At 39.6% G+C, this 21,042-nt stretch overlaps 1 protein-coding gene and 1 non-coding gene across 2 annotated transcripts; one reads left to right on the top strand and one right to left on the bottom strand.

The window, feature by feature from the left end:
- Positions 1-2,224: 2,224 nt before the first annotated feature.
- On the top strand, positions 2,225-19,782 carry LOC106921399 (plexin domain-containing protein 1-like). The gene is made up of 13 exons (XM_014993074.2): positions 2,225-3,192; positions 13,422-13,588; positions 16,345-16,488; positions 16,579-16,648; positions 16,804-16,926; positions 17,024-17,142; positions 17,232-17,331; positions 17,740-17,835; positions 17,926-18,007; positions 18,088-18,148; positions 18,232-18,355; positions 18,789-18,949; positions 19,043-19,782. The coding sequence occupies exons 1-13, from the start codon at positions 3,117-3,119 to the stop codon at positions 19,166-19,168; spliced, it is 1,449 nt and encodes a 482-aa protein (XP_014848560.1). The 5' UTR covers positions 2,225-3,116; the 3' UTR covers positions 19,169-19,782.
- Positions 19,783-20,727: 945 nt separating this feature from the next.
- On the bottom strand, positions 20,728-20,799 carry trnac-gca (transfer RNA cysteine (anticodon GCA)). Its single transcript has one exon. It is a non-coding gene; the product is annotated as a tRNA-Cys (tRNA).
- Between the last annotated feature and the right edge of the window lie 243 nt (positions 20,800-21,042).

Consider the following 21,042-nt stretch of genomic DNA (forward strand, 5'->3'; position numbering starts at 1 on the left):
CTTCCCCGTTGATTGCTTCCCAGGTGTGTCTCATTCCTTGATTACCCTCCCTGTGTATTTAAGTCCACCTGCTGTCTGTGTCGGATCCTTGTCGGAGGGCGCGTCAGTTGGTTTCCCCTCAGTTGTACTGTTAAGTCCTGAGGTTGCTTGCTCTCATACAGTCTTTATGTCAGTTGCTACCGGTACTAGCTATGTGCTAATTTGCTGCCGTGCTGCCTGCCTCTTGATTGTTTGAGCTGTTTTCTTCATTAAATTCATTATCATCTTCATCTGGGTCTCCGCGTTCTATCTTGCCACCACCAACCACTCCACCTGACAGCAGTGGTGGTTAATCTGGTCTAAAAACCTGAATTGCATTTGGTTCTCAAACTTGCAATCACAAAAATGCCTTATATTTAATGCTGCATATAACTTTATTAAAACAAGTGTTTTAATAACAGACGTTCTAAAATCCATCAATCATTTATACCTGCATATTCGTGCAGGGCTGCAGGGGGACAGACTTCTCTCTCCAGTGGTCACTGGGCTGCATCCTGGACTGGTTGCCAGACCACCAAAGGGTAATACAGAAACACCATGCACACAGTCATGCCAAAATTAAGTTAAAAAAAACGGACTAAATGCTCTGAGTGTGGGAGAAAGCCAGAGTACCTGTAGAGAACCCACACATGTGGAGGGAAAACATGCCAAGATCTCAGGCAGGGATTCAAGCCCAGAACCTTTGCTGCAAGGCAACAGTGCTAACCACTGACTGCCCAGCCCACACACATCAGTACAACACTGTGTATACGTGTTGCAGAACTGTTTACATTTCCTTTTGTTATATTGTTTGTGTGATTTCTGCCAGATGTCAGATATCTCCATTTCAGGGGTGAAGGACAGCGAAGTCATCTCACCCTTTGTACAATTGTTAAAGGAGACCCGTTTATAGATTTGCCACATCATTACTGACTCAACAGGGCATTTTAAATTTTGGCAAGACTGTTAATGGATAAATTTAGCAAATCTCTTTTTAATGTACTTTTTTTTTTTTACAGTAAAGGGAATAGACTAAGTATTCATCTGGAATAAATTTATCTGGTTTCTGAGCCAGTAAAATCTCCTATGTGTTTGTGTTGAACGGAAAATGAATATCATGCAGGGAAACGACAAACCCAGGGTATTTTAGACAATCGATAAATGTTGTGTGTGTGCGCGCGTGTTCGATCGTGATCAGCACAGCTGAACAAACATCCCACGGTTTATCCCAGTCACCATTTTTAAACTCTGTAAATAAAAATTAAACTTGCTTTAACTTTTCATCAACTTTCCTTTACCTATTCTTTAGAACTTTGGCATCATAATGTCCTGACTGAGCTCCAGGGAACATAGAGGGCAAACAACCTCAAGCATACTGAGAAATATTTAATAGTCGCAGTAAAAACCCATAACCTTGACATTAAGGAGACCACAATCTGTACACTGGTTGCACTTGTTCAAAACTCATCCGCTCAGGTGCAAATACAAAGTAAACTAATGTTTACCTTGCTTGAATATGTTTTCATCAAACCTGGATCCACCTACATTCCAGCCGACAGAAAAATTCATAATCGTGTACGAAGAAATTTTAACAAAAGAGAAAGATGGTGCTGGTGGGGTTTTAGAAAGGAAAACAGGAAATCCTTTGAAAAGACCAACAAAAACAATGGAATTATATTGGCAAGTTGGCAGAGCCTATTCTACGAGCAACAGTGCTAAAAATTTGAATAAAGCAATGATTAAAATTAGGAGACGAGTCACACTGTTGCAAAGGGAGTCATGCTGAACACACTGGAAGTTCCCTGTGCTTAATTTTCTTGCTCCAATTCTCACCACCAGGTGTGAAATGATCTGCACTTGGAAGAAGTTTACAAGAAATCCTAGTTATCTTAGTACTACAGTGAAATAAAACACTTCCACCGCCACTGCAAAAATAAAGCGACTTGAGCAGTTTTTAAAAATGCCGTAATTAAGGGTTGTATACCTCTTGCGCATTCTGTTTTAAGACCAATCCAACTGGGAGACAAGTAAAAACAAAACTTTCAAGGCTAAAAACAAAATGTGAAAATACAGAGTCTGACGGCAGTGCATGAAGTCAGAGAAACGCAGAAACGATGCATGCCTGAAGTAAATAAATTCAGAGCAGGAGCATAAATATTGCAAAGGGTGATGGCTGAATGGGGAGCAGCTGGGCCAATTAACTGATGAAATACAGCTGCGAGAGCAACAAGAGACTGGCTGAACAATCATTCATCTGCCATCATGTCTATCCATCCATCCACTTGGCCAATTTTGGGAACGTTTGCACTCATTCTTTAAGTTTTGGACAAATAAATCAATGGAGAACTCCTTAGATTTGATCCAACATATTGGAATTAAAATGTGTAGAAGGACACACTAACTTTTCCTCGTATTCATCAGTGAATCAGGGTTATGTATTTTACTTCTGCACTGACGGAAAGCACAAATACAATGTTCTTAAGAATTTGTCCAACCACTAAACTTTTTTTTTTTAAACAACCCACCGAGGAAGTACTTTTCAAGATGTGGGCTACGGTTTCAGCGCGTAACGGTTTCAGCATGCTTCCACGTGGGGGAGACATGCACCTTCCACCTCACACTCTTGAAATTAGAGCAAAATAAAACTGAAGAAACGTCTGAATATGTCCTTATTAGAAAAGTGTTGCTCAAACCTGGAACACTTTCTCTGAAACGGTCAGGAATTCAAGCACAGGGAGGAAAAACGACAGCCTTAAGAGAGAGTGGGAGTGGAGAGAAGAGGAGAGACCTCACACTGAAGCTCCCAGCTGTTTATCTCCTCTTGCAACCATGGATTCATCACCACAAGATTTACTCTGAGGGCCTGAAGACGACGCAGGCTAGAGAAGGGAGATAGACAGAGGAGGGAGAAAAGTGGGAACCCCTGGGTGAAGTGAGGAGAAAGCAGCTGTGAGGAGGAGGAGAACAAACGGCAAGGAAAAGGTAGGGGACAGCAGGAGCGAGCGCGTCCGTTTTTCCACGCAACGCAGGAAGACAAACGGAAAAAGAAGGAGAGGGGCGATAAAAGCAAGGGACGGAGGGAGAAGAGCTGTCCTGACATGGGGCTTTGTGCTGTTCTTCTCATCTGTCTATCCCAGGCTGAGCTCGGGAGAGTCTGGGCCCAAGAGTGCAAAGGTAAGCCAAATAACTTAATATTTTTAACTGACTTCCTGCGAAAACAGACAGTTCACTGCTGCTTTAAAAATCTCTGGAAGCAGAAATAATAATAATAATAAAAAAAACCTGATTTCAAACTGCCACAACCTCGGAAATCAGGGCTATTTTAAAACGCCCTTTGGGACTTTTTGTTGATTTGCATATATGAGAATTTGCCAAGTGTTAACAGGTCCCATATATTTGCTTCAAATTGCCAAGATAAGCAGTGTGTGAGGCTATGCTTAACGTCAGGGTTTTGCTCCAGAAACAGAAAAAAAAGTTTTGTGCTGAGTGAAACATTATCTGAGGTTAATCAGTAATTTTAGGAATTGAGGTTCACTGCAAAGGAAGGAAGCTTTGCAGGAGCAGAAGCCGAGCTGATCATTATTATATCTGCAGAGTATATTTCCGTTTTGTTTTCCTGAATTTCATAGTAAAATGCTCACCTGTTCTGTGCATTATGCTTCATACTCCTCTCTCATCCTGTCAGCGAGTGTCAGTGAGTGTGTACATGTGCATGCATGTGTTTCTGTTCTCCTTAGAGGTACATTATTTTTAGCCAGCCCCCGTTCCTCCGCTGCTGTTCCTACGCCGACAATCAGCGGTGCTCCAGTTTTTCTGGCCTCTCCTGTGGTCCCAGTTTCTCTGATCAAGGGCCCAGCTCTGCAGAGGACGACCCAATGCACAGAGAACCACAGAGACGACCCCTCCGCATTTACAGAACCTCGGAAAAGTCCGTAACTCTTAAAGTAGCTCACTGGGATTTGATGTGGTGGGACGAACACAAAGAAGTGTGCAGTTCTGATAAAGAAAGACGATGCGTAGTTTTCAACATGTTTTACAAATAAAAATCTCAGCAGTGTGGCATGCATTTATTTCCATTCACCTGTTTGATACTTTGTAGAACAACCTTTTGCTGGAGTTCCAGGTGGAAGTCATCTGAGGTATGTCTCTGTCAGGTATGCATATTTTGAGACTAAAATCTGACGATGTGCATCTTTGAAGAGCGGCTTTCAAGTAGAACCAGAAGTTCCAAACTAGATATAAACTGGACTTTCACTTGATCATTTTAACACTTGAACATACTTTGTCAGCTGTGGCTGTTGCTATTCTGCCTTAAGTCTCAAGTATTTTGCCACCTCCAACATGATTTCCCCCAGGATTTTTCTGCATTTAGCTCCATCCGTCTTTTTCATCAGCTCTGATCGGCTCCCTGAAGGTGTTAGATAAAAGCATCCCATCAGCATAATAAAATCATTCACCATGAGTCTCCAAAGGGATTTTATAAGTTGATTCAGAGAGCTGTTGTCCACATTAGGTGTGAATGATGACTCTCAAATTTCATAACTAGTGTATTAAGATTAAATTGCACCTCTTATGGCTTTACATCAACACTGATTTTCTTCAAGAACTCCAGATTTTGAGGATTGCACAACTATTGGGGAGTGCATGACTAATAGCTGTCCTGTTAGCAGATTTTCCCACCACAGTTGGGGATTTCTCCAGCTCCTTCAGAGTTACCATGTGCCTCTTGGCTGCTTTTCAGATGAATGTTCTTCTGGTCTTGGCGGAAATTTGCAGCAGTGCCATGTTGCTTCTGATTTTCGGATAATGGACTGAACAGTGCTATGGGAGATGTTCAGACCTTGGAATCATACCTTACCGCTGAATCCTGCTTTCGACAAACCTGTCTGCTGTGTTCCTTGGTCTTCTTGATGCCGTTGGTTCACTTATGTTCTCTAGCAAACCTCTGAGGCCTTTACAGATCAGCTGTATTCATTCTGAGATTAGTTTATATACAGGCAGACTACTGGGTGACTTCTGAAGGCAGCTGGTTGCTCTTGATTTTTTTTTTATTTTTTATTTTTTTATGGGTATCAGATCAAATGACATTGAATACGTAAGCCCCACTTTTGAGATTTTGTATTTGTAAAACATTTCGAAAATCATGCATATTTTGTTTGTCTCTTAGTTTGATTTAAATATGGTAGTGTCTGCTAACGACATTGCTAATAACAGGTAATCAGCTGAAATCCCAATACTCAGTAGTTGATTTCTGACCCCTCACCGACGACTGCAGTTTAAACTAGATGTCTTTTACAAATCATTTAATTCTCCAGCTGGGTTACAGGAAAGCGATAGCAGAACCGGACTGAACCATTAAGACGGGCTGCACATCTGCAATCGATCAGCAGTAAAAAAAAAAAAAAAAAATGCAACAGTGAAAGGTCCACCAGAGGGCAACTTCTCTGTGCACCAGTTCAGGCAGATTGTCTCGTTTTACTGACACAGGTAGGCACTTCTGATCATTGTGATTCAGCTGAAACCATCTGATTCTGCAATCATGCTCGGTTTTTCAAGAATGTTCCATCATGCCCCCTAGCAAGTCCCCTGCCTACACATGCAAGTCATGTGTATTCGAGCTGATATCCTGTTTGCGAGTTAAAATCCGAACTTTATTTGAAAAAGCTGTTGGAATCGCAAGAGGACGGAAAATGCAGTGCTGCACTGCTTCCAGCCAACTGCTAACATGTGCGCCGCAGTATGCTGTAGTAGTCTCATAGCAATAATAGTTTATTACAGTAAGCACATACTTTTAGCGTGTTGCTATTTGCACATCAGCAATAATCGTTACGAGCCTCCAGGGCTGCCAGGAGTGCCATCTGAGTTGCAGGCGTTTGGCCTCACACCAAAGTGTGACACACATCGGAGAAAAGAAACAAAGCAACAGGCTAAAGTTTATGCCATCACTGGAGGTCTTTCTTTCCAAATTAGCCTAAGTGTATCACTCTCTATTGATAATCTGTCGGGACTTTTAGGTTAGAAAGACACTAAATATAAAAACAGTCTTGTCTTGTCCTAAACTAAAGAGCAGTAATTCAAGTAAATTGCTCCTTTCTACTGTTACACAAATGTGCAGCTGGCCACCTTGATTTATCTGCCAGTAATAAAATACTAGTTTTCCACCTTGTGCTTATGCAATCAAGGCCTCGGTGGTTTGGCAGGTAGGATTGCGATTGCTTCCAGTGCCTTCCACCTTTATGGGCACTCCTGGTAAGGATGTGTAAGGAAAAAAAAACAAAAAAACAAATTTTGAGTGTATTCATTCATTCTTAGGATTATTAAAGTGTCACTTGTTGTTTCATGGGAGTTATTAAACAACATTGACCAATGAGTTGTCGGGAAAAGGTGAACCTCTCCTTTGAGGTCAATGTTTAGTCACTGCCTGCATAGTTTGTGTGTATTGTTTTTCATAAGTGACAACAGGATGAATTTTGAGATGAATAGATTGGCTGGGGCCTCGTTTGCCCCAATGCTATTCTGATCTATTTACCTCTTAATTTATCGGCCTGTCAAACTCTCACCAATGGTTATGAGACATGGGTAATGATCAAAACAATAAGATCGATAAAGATTTTGATGGCTTTGATAAGGGCAACATAGGTTTTTGTCTCCCTACTTTAAACTATCCCATGTGATGGGAGTGAAAGGGTTACTGCTTTTAATGGTTATAAAGCTATTACTACTACTATTTAATTGGTATTAATTAAATTAGGATGAAAACTGTATTTAGTTACATTAAAAATATCTAATGTTGCAATGATTGTCCATCAAACACACTTTATCAGATGTGCTCTGTCGTTAAGATATTAACCACTAATGTGCAGCAATTGCTAAAGGAGTCAGCAGTCGGTATGTAACTTTTATAAGGACTATGTTTTTTTTTTTTTTGCAGATTTGCAAAAACTGTCATCATGTTGTGACAGTATGCTATGAGACAGATAGTCTGTGCAATCATCATCCTCATCATTGTCACACTTTTCCACATAAGACTCCAAAAAGATAAGCCTGACACTAGTAGAGTTTTATGCTGAAAACATTACAAAGCTTCTCTGAAATATTCTTTTGATTGTCTCTACTTAAACATAATCCTGAAATTTCACAGGAAAAAAATGACTTCAGTTCTGCTTTAGGGATTAAAACAGCTGCCAAATCTGAAAGTAAACGGCAGTTATCAAAATGCCATTTACTTGATGACTTTTAATACCTGTGGTTTAAATTTGTAGTTATTTTAAAACGGCACATTCTGATCTATTACTGCTCTGCACCCATTTACACATTGGAAATCCCATCCTTGGTATTAAAAAAAAAAAAAAAAAAAGATGACGATCATGTCCAAATCAGAATAGAAAACAGTTCAGGGCATTACAGTTCATCATTCAAATCAGATGGCTTCTAAACTCTGAGTGTGATTGATTTACACGTTTGTGGACGTCATTTTCCAATCATCTTTTCTTTTTTGGTTCCTTATCATTCCAGCTGCTCGTGTTTGTGATTGTGTGTTGTGGAAACTGCTGTTTCTGAGCACATGGTGCCAAATGGATCCCTCCTACACTGTAAGCTCCGATCTGATTTCAACACTTATCACCGTTTTGAAATTTAAAACAGTACACATAACCAACCTTATAGACACTAATAAAACAGGAGTGTTGTGTTCTGCAATGGCAGACTTGTAGGTAACTCACTGCTATGTGACTCCTAATAGTAAAAGTTACCGAAAGAAGATTTGGGATTGTGTTTATATCTTTCGATTGACTAATATCTCCACTTGAAAATGTGAACAGTGTGAAATGGCCTTTATGTCTCCGGAGCAAAAATACAGGCCCTTTTGTTTTCTTTTGATAGTTCTGCAGATAATTCCCTTTTCCCTTCCAAGTGCATTCCTTTATTCCCTGTTCTCTCACTTAAATGTGTTGTGAATTGACTGATAAAAGATTACTTTCAGAAGGGATACGTTCGGATAAAGGACCTTGTCCAGTTGACCAGACTGAAAGGCCATCAGCTTTAGTGTTGGTTTAGGAGCCTACAAATCCAGTTTTTGTTTAGTCTTCACCAGCCGGGGTCTGGTTTTCACATCCTGCTTTCAAGTTAAACTCACTAGCCAGTTTCTTAGGTACATCTTGCACTCACCAGATTGGAGCCGTTTGCCTTCAAAAATTGCCTTAATTCTTTGGATTCAATAAGGTGTCAGCAGAAATATATCTTCAGAGATTTTGCTCCACACTCACACGATGGCATCACAGAGTCGCTGCAGTTTTCTAAGCTAAACATCCATGATGCAGACCTCTCGTTTTATCACACTCTATATGTGCTCTCAACTGGACTTGAGAGCACGTTCCTTCCCTGGGGGGGGAGGCGCCGATTTATATTTTCGCATCCACCTGAATAATGTGCAGTTGCGCCACTGTTCGACATGTTGTACATCCAGATATTCTGAAAACCCTGGTTTTAACAGCAGGTTATGTGAGCTGCTGTTATCTTCCTATCGTCTAAAACTAGCCTGTCATTTTGTCCTGACGACTGACATCAACAAGGCATTTTTGTCCACTTACCAGAATAATTTTCTTTAGCCATCCAGTGCCACTGCCCTGTAGCATTTGGATGCTCCAACACATCTGAATCAAATGAATGGTTTGCAAAACTTGCTGACATCTGACATCCTCAATTATGTAATTTAGCTTTATGATTTAGGTGTGTTGGAGCCGGAATGCATCCAGAAGTTACAGGACAGTGACGCTGAAGGACAGAAGTTGCAAACCTGCACTATAAACCCACAAGACGGCTGTGTGTCAAAGTTTTAGGTGATCACTAGATTTTGAAAGACTTCAGTTTTTCTGGCACCAACAAACACGCCATGCTGAAAGTCACTTAAAACGCCTTTCTTCCAGTTCTAATGCTCAGTTTGAGCTTTCGCAAGTCATCTTCACCGCTTCTAGATTCCTAAATGCATTTGTGTTTGCAGACAAATAAAGGGGAGTACTTAATAAAGCGGACAGTGATTGTCGGGCCTGTAAAGTTGGTCAGATGTTTATTAAAATGAACATTCTGAAAAAAGAAACATTAAACGGAGATTTTTAGAGCAGAAGGTCTGGAGTGAATAACCAGAATCTGTACATTTATAGCTGCCGTATATGGCTGAACATGCCGTGTCCCACTTTGATGCGAGTCCCAACACCCACCAGATTTGCAAGTCGGTTGCTGCATTGCAGACACATTTGAGGAGGCCGATAAAATGGACACCGCTGCCACGCAGGTGACTCAAAATAGCTAATGCACATTTGTAATCACACCATATGAGCCTGCAGGATTAGAGCTTTGATTCCCAGTTAGGTCAGCACTCCTGGCACACAGAGATATGTTGGAAATAAAAAAAAAGGAAAAATCTGGCATTGTGCAGCTGTAAAAGCATATATCTTAACCACATTGCCAGTTATTATGAGTGCTCTGAATTTAGAGAGAAAAAAAATAATAATGCGTTTAGTAGAAGCAACATCACAGAGTGCATATTTACAGTGCAGATATTTGCAACTTACCAGCAGAATTGTTCCATCTGTCATTTGAATTATTAGGCTTCCGGGACTTGATTCCACTGCACCAGGATGTTTTTATATTTTTGACAGTTTGCACATTCTCCATGCAGCGTCCATATGCACATGTGTCTGCCAGACCTCGAGCTACTAAAGTCTTATCAAGTCAAGTCAAAGCAGGGCTCGCTCTTGGTCTTTCCGTAGATGTGTTTTTGATAGAAGCCACCCCAAGCAGTAAGATGGATTTGGGTATATTTCAAAGCAAAAATGAAGTTCGGTCCCCACAAAGTTTAGAAAACCAACTTAAAGTGACCCATAAAATGAAAGCAATACTACGTGAAGGGCATTAGAATATAGTGAAAAGGAGTTCTTTGAAAGAAAGCGGCACCCATCCTGCAAGAAGTAATTTATTGTGCCTGATCTATCACTTCTAGTGTCCGTTCTTCTTAAAAGTCCACTTCATCTTTTTTTTTTCTGTGTTGTTTGACATCTTCAAAGTTCTTCAGTGACGGTGAAGTGTGTCAATCTGACCCAATTAGGAAGCCTCATGCTCTGAAGCTGGGGGAAAAAAAAGTTCCGCTGTATCGTGATCATACAAGACTCCTCATTAAAGTCTTCTCCCCTGAGTCTATGACAGCCTCTCTACATTTCATTTTCTTGTCCCATTTTGTCTCTTGGAGAGCCCTCGTTATATTAATTTACTGGTGTATTTTATTTTACTTTATTTTTGAGTGTCCCTTTGTTCCTTTTAGATGTGGAAATTAAGTGGCAGGAACACGGGGTTGAACAAAGAGTCATGCTGTAGTATTATTTTCAGATAACAGTCTTTTTTTTCTTAACAATCCTTCCAAATAGGACATGCTTGTTCAATCTGTTTTCAGTTGTCACCTGTGAATTATCTTTCATATTTTAGAATTTTTAACTTTAATCTTAATCTGATCTGAATCAAGTGCAATACATATATTTGTTATGCATCGGACAGACGCTATTTTCGTGAATAAAAAAATACCTTAATAGCTGGGCAACAATCAACCTTGCCTGGAATTGGGAGAATGCAGGGTTTTGTCTCCAGGCCAGGAACTGTGTGAAAAGGCAACAAAAGTCCATCTTCACAACACCTGCAAGAAGAAGAGTGGAATAAGAGAGATTGGATAGTGTGAGCCGAGTGGCAAGTTAGGGCACAACCGTAGGCATGCTGAATCTGAGCTTCGTAATACCATGCGTTTAGACATGGTATCCGAATATGATGTAAAAAGGTAATCCAGTCCTTTGACTCAGGTGTTTTGGAGCAAGGATGCATCTAAAAGTTGCAGGACAGTAGCTCTTGACTTGGAAACCCTTTCTGGGTTGTTGGAAAAGAGGTGTTGACTGATTGTTGAAACCTCACATCCAGGAGAAGCAGTAAGGCTTTAGTCCTGGTCGGTAAACAAGGCATTTCCCAATGTTCATAAGACACAGATCGTGACTGAAAGAACAATATTCTGGACACTGGTGGCCAAAATAAGCTTCCTCCGTTTGATGGAGTGACATGGAGAGAATATCCATATAACTCTATTATGGATTCTCTGCATCGAAAGGTGTCAGATAAGATTGTTCCAGTATCTGATCAGCATGCCACCTGGGTGGCTTCCTTCTGGGGGATTTTTGAGTATGTTGAACTGGTGGACACCCCAGGGCTGGTCTGCAATATGCTGCCGGCACTACATTTCCCTTTAGAGCTGGAAATGACCTGAATTTATATTGGTTTTTATTTATTTTTCTTTTTTCCTGCCCTCTGTCAGTACAAAATATCTGCAAATTACTTGAAGTTGATAACTGCTCTCTCAAAAGAAAGGATTCTCCTGCATGTCTGGCTACAATGTTGGCTTCAGTTTAAACTTCTATTTTTCCCCCTCCGTGTTGGAATCAATCAAAGCATTGAGTGTTTGACTCTAGCTGCAGTTTGACTGTACATTTTGCATTGCCCTTCATTTACCATATGTGTAACATTAGACTTGAGTGATGTTTTAGGGCTGCACAATATGCCGAGAGAAAACTCCCTAAAGATAAACCTACCAGAGTTTAAGTAAAGCAGGACGCATATCCTGTAAATTATGCTTTGGCAGACGCTTTGCTGTAGTGCAGTTAAACCCTCTCGTCTTCTGATTATGCAGCCACCAAGCCACTGCTTTACATTTCTCAAGATGACTTCTCCCTGAATAAATCATCACGTAAATCTTTTCTTTTTATTTCTCAATTTATGCCATGAAATTCAACATAAACTAAAAGGAGTTATAAGCATAATCGAGAGCCTTGAGCTATTATGCCATTTAAATTGTTTAGAAATTGTTTTATGCTCCTTTTCATATTGCTGGGCAACAGTTGAGTCCCTCAAGTCATTGCCAATGTTTTTCCACCTTGGCACTGAACACACTTGAATACTCCAGAGCAGCAAACAGTTGAAACTCTTAAGTTTTATAAAAAGTGCTCACATTTGCTGTTGATCAAGTATTGGAGGCATTGAAATAGCAGTTGGATTCTACTTCCCTTCTTCATTCCTATGGAAGCAGCAAGATTATTAGGTTCTATCACAGTTTTACCATTTGTTAGAGTATAATAGAGTAGAAACCTGATAAACACCAAACAATTTATTGCATGTACTAATAGGTAAAGCCGCAAGAGCAGGGTTGGACCTGGAAAAAAAAAGTTTCCTTTTGGAGCAAACCTTGTATGTCTTTTTTTTTTTTTTTTTTTTTTTTTACGTTAATATTCTTCAAGAGAGACAACAAAGCTGTGGCTTTTCACAAACATGCAATCTTGCTAAGACTGGAAAGACCAAAGTCCAGAGTATCACCAAATAATATAGTAAACACATTTTAAGTGGTATACACAGGCCTACCCCAGGGGGTCTCCGCCTCCAGCTCTCTAGAGCCTCCGTACAGCAACTTTGAGAGGCATCTCAGCTCCATCACTTCTAAACCAAATGGCTGGATTACTTTCACAGCATGTCATCTAGTTTTACAGAGGCCTGGTAATTATCAAATAATTACCTTCGGGTGTGTTGGAAAAGCCATGTCTCTACAAGTTTCAGGATAGAAGCTCTCAGGGGTCAGAGTTGGGTCCCCTAACCACAGGAGATTGAACTTTAGACTCATTCTTGTCATAACAACCATAACGCACCTCTCTCTCTCAAAATTCATGCAGCTAATTTATCAATAAACAAGCGACACAAAAAAGTGAGTAAACTGAATGTAATCCCTCAGCTTTTCAGTGAACACTGGAGAGATATTCACCCAGTTGGATAAGTGGTTGAATCTACTAATCTTAAACGATGAGTCATGGATCTGCTTGAAATAAATCTAGGCATCCAGCTAAAATCTGTTGAGCAGATGTCATGAAAGCACAAACTATTGTTGGTGGTCAGCAAAAAAAAATTGAATCCATACACAGACAAAATACTTTTTAGAATGTGTTTGGTGCATAAAAAGCCTTGTTTCGATAAAACTACACACAATGAATATCTGAGGCTTGAACGAGGTCAATACGCTGTTAGGTAAGATGTTAATGTTAATAATGAATCATGACCCATTCTGCTTGACAGATGGAAAGATATGTCACTGTGTTTCTTTTTTTTTTTTTTTTTTTTTTTTTTTAGGTTTTTGCTCCATTTGAGCAATTCGTTGCTGGAAGATCTCTAAAGGTAGATTTTATTTTTCCTGGGAAAGTTGGCCCATAAGTGATCCATATCATGGCAACTAATAAAGCGCAGATGTGAGCGCAGGATGTGAAAGCCAAACTTGTTTAACGTGAATCATCCTGTGTTGATGCAGTTCGGTCACTGTAATGCACGTCCTGTTCTAGATGCATACAGAGGGACTGCTCTGAGGACGGATGGAGACACAGCCAGTTTTCAGCGGACCAGGGGAGACCGGCAGAACCAACAGAAACACAGAGAAGCCCGCAACGCACAGGCTGAAGGAGGAGGAGTTGATATCAGTCCCCTTCCAGACAACATGACCCGTACAGTGGTGAGATGCTCCTGGCCCTGCATTTTTGAACATACGTTTTCTCCTAAATTGTCTAGAAATTGGGTGGATAATCTTTTTTAGGTTTTTCATTATGGGGACATTCCTCAGAAGGCTGAGAAAAACACTGCAGGAAATTACTAAAAAAAAATACTGACCAGTGATCCACCAATCAGCTGGCCAGAGAAGTGAGAAGTTTTCTCAAGTCAGATCTGTCATCTGATCAGCAGGTCAAAAACTGAAAAGTCAACAAATGCATCAAATAACTTACATTATTTTCTGCCTTTGAATACATCAATAAATATCATATAAGTCAGATAAAGATCAGGTCGTTTCAGAAATAAATTAGTCAATTTTCTGTTTAAGCTTAATGCTGTATGGGTAGGAGATATCATTGCGCGTCACAAAAACAAAAAAGAAAAAACAAGATAATCTACAAACAACATCTATTAGTTTATTTAAAGAACACAATAGTAAAAGTGTGGTGTATTCACACAATCTTCTGTTATGATAGTGCATTTTATTTCTGACTATTGCAACAAATAAAGACAGGGTGAATTTAGAATCCCACATTAGCTCTGCTGCCAACTTATGGTTAAATATATAACTTTATGGAAACTTTACAAAAAAAGATTCACATTGCAACAGCTTAAATTGAAAATGCAATCACAGGTGTCACCTTGTGCAACATCTAACTGAAGCATAACTGAATGGTAAATGGGGATTATACATATCAAGTACCCTCTTTACTTGGGAAGCTAAGACTTCAGTTAAGCTAATCTTGAAGCAGTTAACAGATGTCTGCTTCATTCAATCCGCGCATACCTGATGTGGTTTAATTTGTGTCTAATGTGCTAGACTCTTCTTTCACCCCAGTCGGCCTCAGTAAGATTCAATCCAAATAAAATACACTGTACGTTCCTCCCTTTCCTTTCATTTCAAATTGAAAACAGACAAACTCCTCAAGCTGCCAACTCGCACTGTTTGTTCTAAGCGTGGTCGTCCACGGGTATGTGCGGCCGTGCACATCCGTGGTCGTAAATGACTCACTCGGACAAGTTCACAAGAGCTCCTGCTGTTCTGTTGCTGTTTGTGATTCCAGAGACGTATTGGAGCTTAATTACCTCGAATCACCATTAGGCGTGGGCCTCCATAGGATTTTTTTTTTACTTATGTGATATTATGTTGTAAAAAATAGAAAGGTTTTTTAAGTATTTATTGAAAAGCATAAATGAAAAAAGAAACATTTATTAAAAAAACAACTAATAAATATATATCCTACTGCTAACATATTATTTAAGATATGTAAATTATTAAGTAAACTGTTATTTCGAATATACAAACTTAGAAATTAAAAATCCAATACACATTTAGTAATATTAATTATTGGCTCTTCTGTTTTATAGTGTACTACAAGTATGACAAGCTTAAAATAGCTGCTTAATTAATTGGGCTATCTAGTCAAGCTACCAGTTGGCCTCCAGCTACTTAACAGAGATGCCACTCATCGTTTCAGAAAGCATTACCTTAATAATAGTGAGCAGTGGTAGTCATTTAGTTTTTACAACATATATTTCCAAGCAAACAAATTGCCTTCTTTCATCCAGCTGACTGTTTAGCAAAAGATGAGTGATGGTCAGTTATATTCCTGCATTCTCCGCTCAAAACGTCCAAGGACATTTTCTGGAATTTCTTTCGAAGTGGTACAAAACCCTAGAAACAGTCTGATGGGAAATTCTAGCGCTACTTCAAAAACTCAACTCTATAAAACCAGGGTTCTGCTGCTAACCAGCCCATACCACCACGAGTCCAAACCGGGGTAATCTGTCAGCTGTGCATGTTATTCATTTCCCTACCTAGAAAACACAAACACCACCCAGAAAAAAAAAAAAAAACAGGCCCGTGTCAGGCAGTGAAGATGAAAGCTAAAAGTGGGTCGCTTGCTGTATGTGGAGCAGCCAGAGAGGTTGGGAGAGCTCTGCATTTAACTGCTCCACTTTCTGAGCCAAGACTAAACCCCAGAACCATTGCTCTCTGTCACCTTGAAGTGCACCATACATTAATAATGCCATCAGTGCTGGAGATCTGTGTGGAGACATAAAGGTATGTTGACATAGCTATTCGTGTAAAGTGTAAACAGCTCCCCCATGTGGAAACGTATGCAGGGAATGATGAACCAGAAGGCTCTGGGAGGTTTTTCAGAAATGTCTTGTAGCTCAAAACAGGTTTAATGTTCAAAATGTTTAGCAGTTTTCAATACTAAGTCTCATATTCCATAAATATGAACAGAACCCCAGAGAAATGAGGACACACTTTTAAGCTAACAATAGGATCACTTGGCCAGATGATAAACTTTGACTTTCTTCGGCTTGTCCTCATGCTTTATAGGCTTAAACATCTGTTTTTCTGGCATGAATGTCTTGAAACTGAACAGTGATAATGAATACATTGTATTATTGCTGACAGGTCCACTATTGTCCATAGAACAAATGTAGCCTTTAAGATAAAGTGGTAATAAGTATGTCTGTTAAAAAAAAAGGCACAAGAAGTCACATTTGCAATTTACAACAAGAAATTAACATTTTTTCCCAACATTCAATGTTAGTGGAAAAAGACTAACATTGCACACTGTCCTGAATAGACCATCCCACGGTGGTAAAACACAGTGGTGGCAGCCTCACTCAAGTGGGGTGCTTTTCTCAAGCAGGGACACGAAAGCAGCCTTTTCCCTTAAATTTAAATGTTCTTTTTTTTTTCAGGAGGACTCTCAAAAATACTACATATGGGAGAGTTTTGGTCCAACAGACAGAAAAACTGAACTGTTGTGGGTTGACCTGAACAATCTGCATAAAAGTCAAGTCAGAATCCACGGCATCCTGTCCAACACACACCGACAGGCTGCGGTGAGATGACCAGATCCTCATGTAAATAATTTACTCCCATGAGTTCAAGCGGAACTGAGATATTTTTTTTTCTTTTCCCCATTTTCACAGAGAGTGGCACTCTCCTTTGATTTCCCTTTCTATGGACACAACATCAGACAAATTATCGTAGCAACGGGGGGTAAGTGTGATGTTGCTTTAACGCCAAATGTCAACAGATGTACGGCCACACCTGTGATAAATGTTTGATTGGTGATTCTTCCGACAACACTATGTAGTAACACATTTCAGTGCTTAATGTGAGACTCGCTTCTTTCGATCTGTTCTCGTCATAAGGGTTCATTTTCATGGGCGAAATAACTCATCGGATGCTGACTGCAACACAGTACGTAGCGCCCCTTATGGCCAACTTTGACCCCAGCTTCTCTACAAACTCCACAGTGAGGTATATGGACAACGGTAAGTAGGAGTTTTTCAAGGAGACATATGATGCTCAAGAGCTTTTTCAGATCCTCCATTGGCTGGACTTGTTTTTTTTTTATTTGGCTCTGCTCAGGTACTCTGTTTGTGGTGCAGTGGGACAAGGTGCGATTAAAGGACAGAGAAAATGAAGGACCCTTTACTTTTCAGGCAGCCCTCCACAGTAATGGGAGTATTATTTTCAACTACAAAGAGGTAACTTCAAGACTTCAACTCGTTAGATTTCATTTTGCTAAGCTTCCGATATATTGAAGATAAAACAAACCATTGCCGTTTCTTTGAAGGTCCCTGTACCAGTGGAGAAGATTAATTCCACAGAGCATCCAGTTAAAGTCGGATTGTCTGATGCTTTCATGGCAATCCTCCCTGCTTCTCAGCTCTCAGGTACTTTCCTAATCGTGAGCATTCATAAGCTTACTGTTTACATAAAAGCATACAGTGCCACTCTGCTTATCTTTTAAGGTTATTTTCTGGTACCGGGGTTTGTCAGGCAGACATCGAAACTGATTAAGAGGGTCACCAAACCAATAAAAGCAGCTACCTTAAACAAGCTCCAACATTACCACTAGGGCTGCACAATAATATTGTTACATGTAGCTATTCACAAACGCTTTCCATCCAGTCGGACTGAGCTTGAGGTATTTTTGCGAATAAGAACAGGCAGAAACATCCGTCTTGAGATGTGCAAAGGTGACACCCTAGAAGACTTGAAGCTTTGATCAAGAAAGTATTTCTGCAGGAGGTTTAATGGCTACCTATTTGACATGAGAATTGTTATCATTCATCTTGCAGATGCAAAGCAGCGTACCATCTATGAGTATCATCGAGTTGAGATTGACACCACAAAGATAGTCAGTGGGTCTGCCTTTGAATTCAGCCCTCTGCCCAGTAAGAACTGTCTCAAATCTGACTGTGTGTAATGGCACAGCATCATTATTCTATGTTCTGACAGTGGACTCCTGTGTCTGATTCCCCTAGCTTGTCTACAGCACACGTCCTGTGAACTCTGCCTAGCATCCAACTTGACAACTGGTTGTGGATGGTGCAACACACTCCAACGGTGCAGTTAAAGCACGATGTATTGATATTTGTTGCCACAGAGATCCAATTTGTTCTAATTTGATTGTTTCTGAATTTCAGATGCTCCGATGGCATTGACCGGCACAGACAAGAGTGGCTGGATTACAACTGCCCTGAGGAGGTGAGATTCCCAAAGAGTCATTACATCACAGAGGTGAGTAGGGTGTCTATTGGTTTATTTCACTCCTGTGTGTGTTAATACAGTCTAAAGGCAAATGTGAAGACTACAACCCTGTGCTGCCTGAGGCAACTATGAGCTCGTTCAATAACTTGTCCCCCGAACCAACAACTTCCTTTGCAGACCTTGAAGAGCAGCCAGTCACTAGAGGTGAGTCTCTGCAAATGTTTTGTGGATTTTACGTATATGAGGTGCAAAGTGTGGAGAAAGCTAAACCACTGCTCGAGACTGTTTTGTTTTACACCTGATCTTCGTCTGGTCAGTCCAAAGTTTCCAACATTTAAAAGGGAAGTTTCTATGAAATCAATGGCTGGGGGGAGTCAGAATCTGACTACTGAGTAGCTGAGTACTGGAATACAAGTCAGTAAATCAGAGCATCATAAAAATTGACCAAGGTTGGTACTTCAGGTAAAAAAAAAGTGAAACTCTTATGTAGATTAATTACAAACAGAAATACATTTCAATTGTTTGCACCCATATGTACATATCAGTAATGTTTGTGTCAATCTAATTTATTCCACAGACATATTTTTAGAAAAAAAATTTGTTTTTACTTTGTTTTTTTTCCCCTCCATATTCTCAGATATAGAGCCCAGTTCTCCTAACCATAGGGGGATAACGGAAAACACAGCCATCATAGCAGGGGTGGTGGCTGCATTAGTTTTGCTGGTAACGCTAACATTACTGGCAGTTTACTACATCAACACACACCCCACAGTTGCTCCACCGTTCTACCTCATGCAGGTGAGAGAAAAGAAAAAAAAAATCCAACAGATTATTAAGAACAAAATCATTGTTTACTAATCATTAACGGCTATTGTCTTTTTTTTTTTTTAGCGACGCACAAATAACTACTGGCCCTCCATGAAGTTTCGTAACCAGAGCTGTCACTCCACCTACGCTGAAGTCGAACTTGGCGTTCATGAGAAGGAAGGTTTCATTGAAGCAGAGCACTGCTGCTAAATGTCTGGAACTTTTTAAGGGACCGTGCCATCTTGAGCAATGTAATGGTACAAAATAAGGAATAAAAAAAAAAAGCAAAAAACAACAGACTTTCAGGCAGATTACTGACACGAGATGTCCTTACTCCAGTCGTTGTGGCTGGACAGTGTTTACTGTACCTGCTCTTGTAGCTCTTCCCAGCTTTCTTTTATCTGTTTTTGCTGTCTTGCCATCACACAGCCATGTGATCCAATGGTTGGGAGGTTTAACAAGATGAAGATGATCTTTTAGACCTATTGATGGAAGTGACCGTCAGGGAATGAATCGAACAAGCCTTTATACTGCAAACCAATGTACAGCTCATCTTAATCTATATGTTCTTCTGTCATCATCCATCTTATGGAGTGTTTTTGTTTGATGAAACTTCTACGCAAGATTTGACTGGTTCATACTGATGCTATGTGGACTTCTCTACAACAGATTTCTAGCTATTCAAGTGACAGTGAATTTATTGAACACCTGAGATTTTTGTTGACAACTATTGTATGGATGGATTTTAGAGTAACCAATGTATGAGAGTTTTCTCTAAAACTTTCTGTTTAAGTGTCTTCTAATAAAAGCTGCGGGACAATGTGGATCTTGATTGCATGTTTAATGAAAACCAGACAACACATTTATCATTCAGACATGTTGCAGCAATAAACCAACAGGTGAGTATTGAAGGTAAATGTGTTTCAAGATAAACAAACCTGTAGGATAAATGTGAGCCTTCGTGGAAATCTAAGCTTGGACAGCTAAAGGTTTACTTGTAACGCACATATAAAATCATCCATGCTAGAGTGAAATTCACACAACCTTGCCTTGGATATAATTTGACAGAGATAAATTACAAATCGGTAAAATTGCATCTACGTAATTGTTTGAGTAACAGGGAATAACAATATAACATGATGTAAAACTCAAAAAAGCTGATTTTACATATTACCCCCTTTAATAGATTTTTAAAACGTTTTAAACATTTTTAAACGTCTTGTTTTTTTACTCATAAACAAGACGGATATGGCTCTATTTTGTTCCGCCACAAGATGGAGCCAAATAAGCACAATCTAAAAAGAATAGAAACAATGGTTGTAATGTATTTAAAATATATATTCTTCATGATTACCGAGCAGTTTTTCATAGTCCTGCTTCTTTACTACAGCTGCTAAAAATTGGAAGCCATACTAAAAAAAACCCACATTTTTTAATTTGTTTTGCTTATACAAAAATGCTGTTTATCCTGTATTATTTGGATATCACAATTAGATATGAAACTACTTTAATGCTGCTTTCAGATGCGTTTCGAAATGGCAATAACGCATCTGATCAGAAAGCACACATTATTTGATTTTACAACAGAAATACACCTGGCATAAATATTTATTGGTATAAACAGCAAAAAAATAAATTGGACCCTTTGGAAAATGCTGCAATAAATTAAATATAAGTTGTTTATGTAGAAATAAGAACAAATGCTGTAATTGTATAACTAGTTAAGCGTTTCCAGAAGAAGATCTGGAATCATATATATTTATAAAAACAGGGGGCACCCGGATTTGAACCGGGGACCTCTTGATCTGCAGTCAAATGCTCTACCACTGAGCTATACCCCCGCGCTCGTATTTCGATATCCCACATATTTAAGATACTATGACATCTCACTGTTTGACAATTCTTTTAATGTAGTGTAGTACTTCCCAAATATAAGTATTTCTTACGTAAATGTATATTTTACCTCGTGCTGAGCTTATAAATCACTTTGACTACATTACTGATAGACACGTTGCGTCAGCGCTTCCTTCATATTGTGAGTGGCAACTTTGCCTCGAGACACTATATTGTCGAATAAACACTCC

The sequence above is a fragment of the Poecilia mexicana genome, unplaced genomic scaffold, assembly GCF_051168715.1.
Source record: "Poecilia mexicana isolate PSO_F unplaced genomic scaffold, ASM5116871v1 scaffold_19, whole genome shotgun sequence".
NCBI lineage: Eukaryota > Metazoa > Chordata > Actinopteri > Cyprinodontiformes > Poeciliidae > Poecilia > Poecilia mexicana.

Excerpts from the sequence above, each read along its gene's own strand:
- LOC106921399 (XM_014993074.2), top strand. The coding sequence starts at position 3,117 with ATGGGGCTTTGTGCTGTTCTTCTCATCTGTCTATCCCAGGCTGAGCTC. Across the intron at positions 16,489-16,578 it reads ACACACACCGACAGGCTGCG|AGAGTGGCACTCTCCTTTGA; the intron begins GTGAGATGACCA and ends CCATTTTCACAG. Across the intron at positions 18,950-19,042 it reads CACCGTTCTACCTCATGCAG|CGACGCACAAATAACTACTG; the intron begins GTGAGAGAAAAG and ends TTTTTTTTTTAG.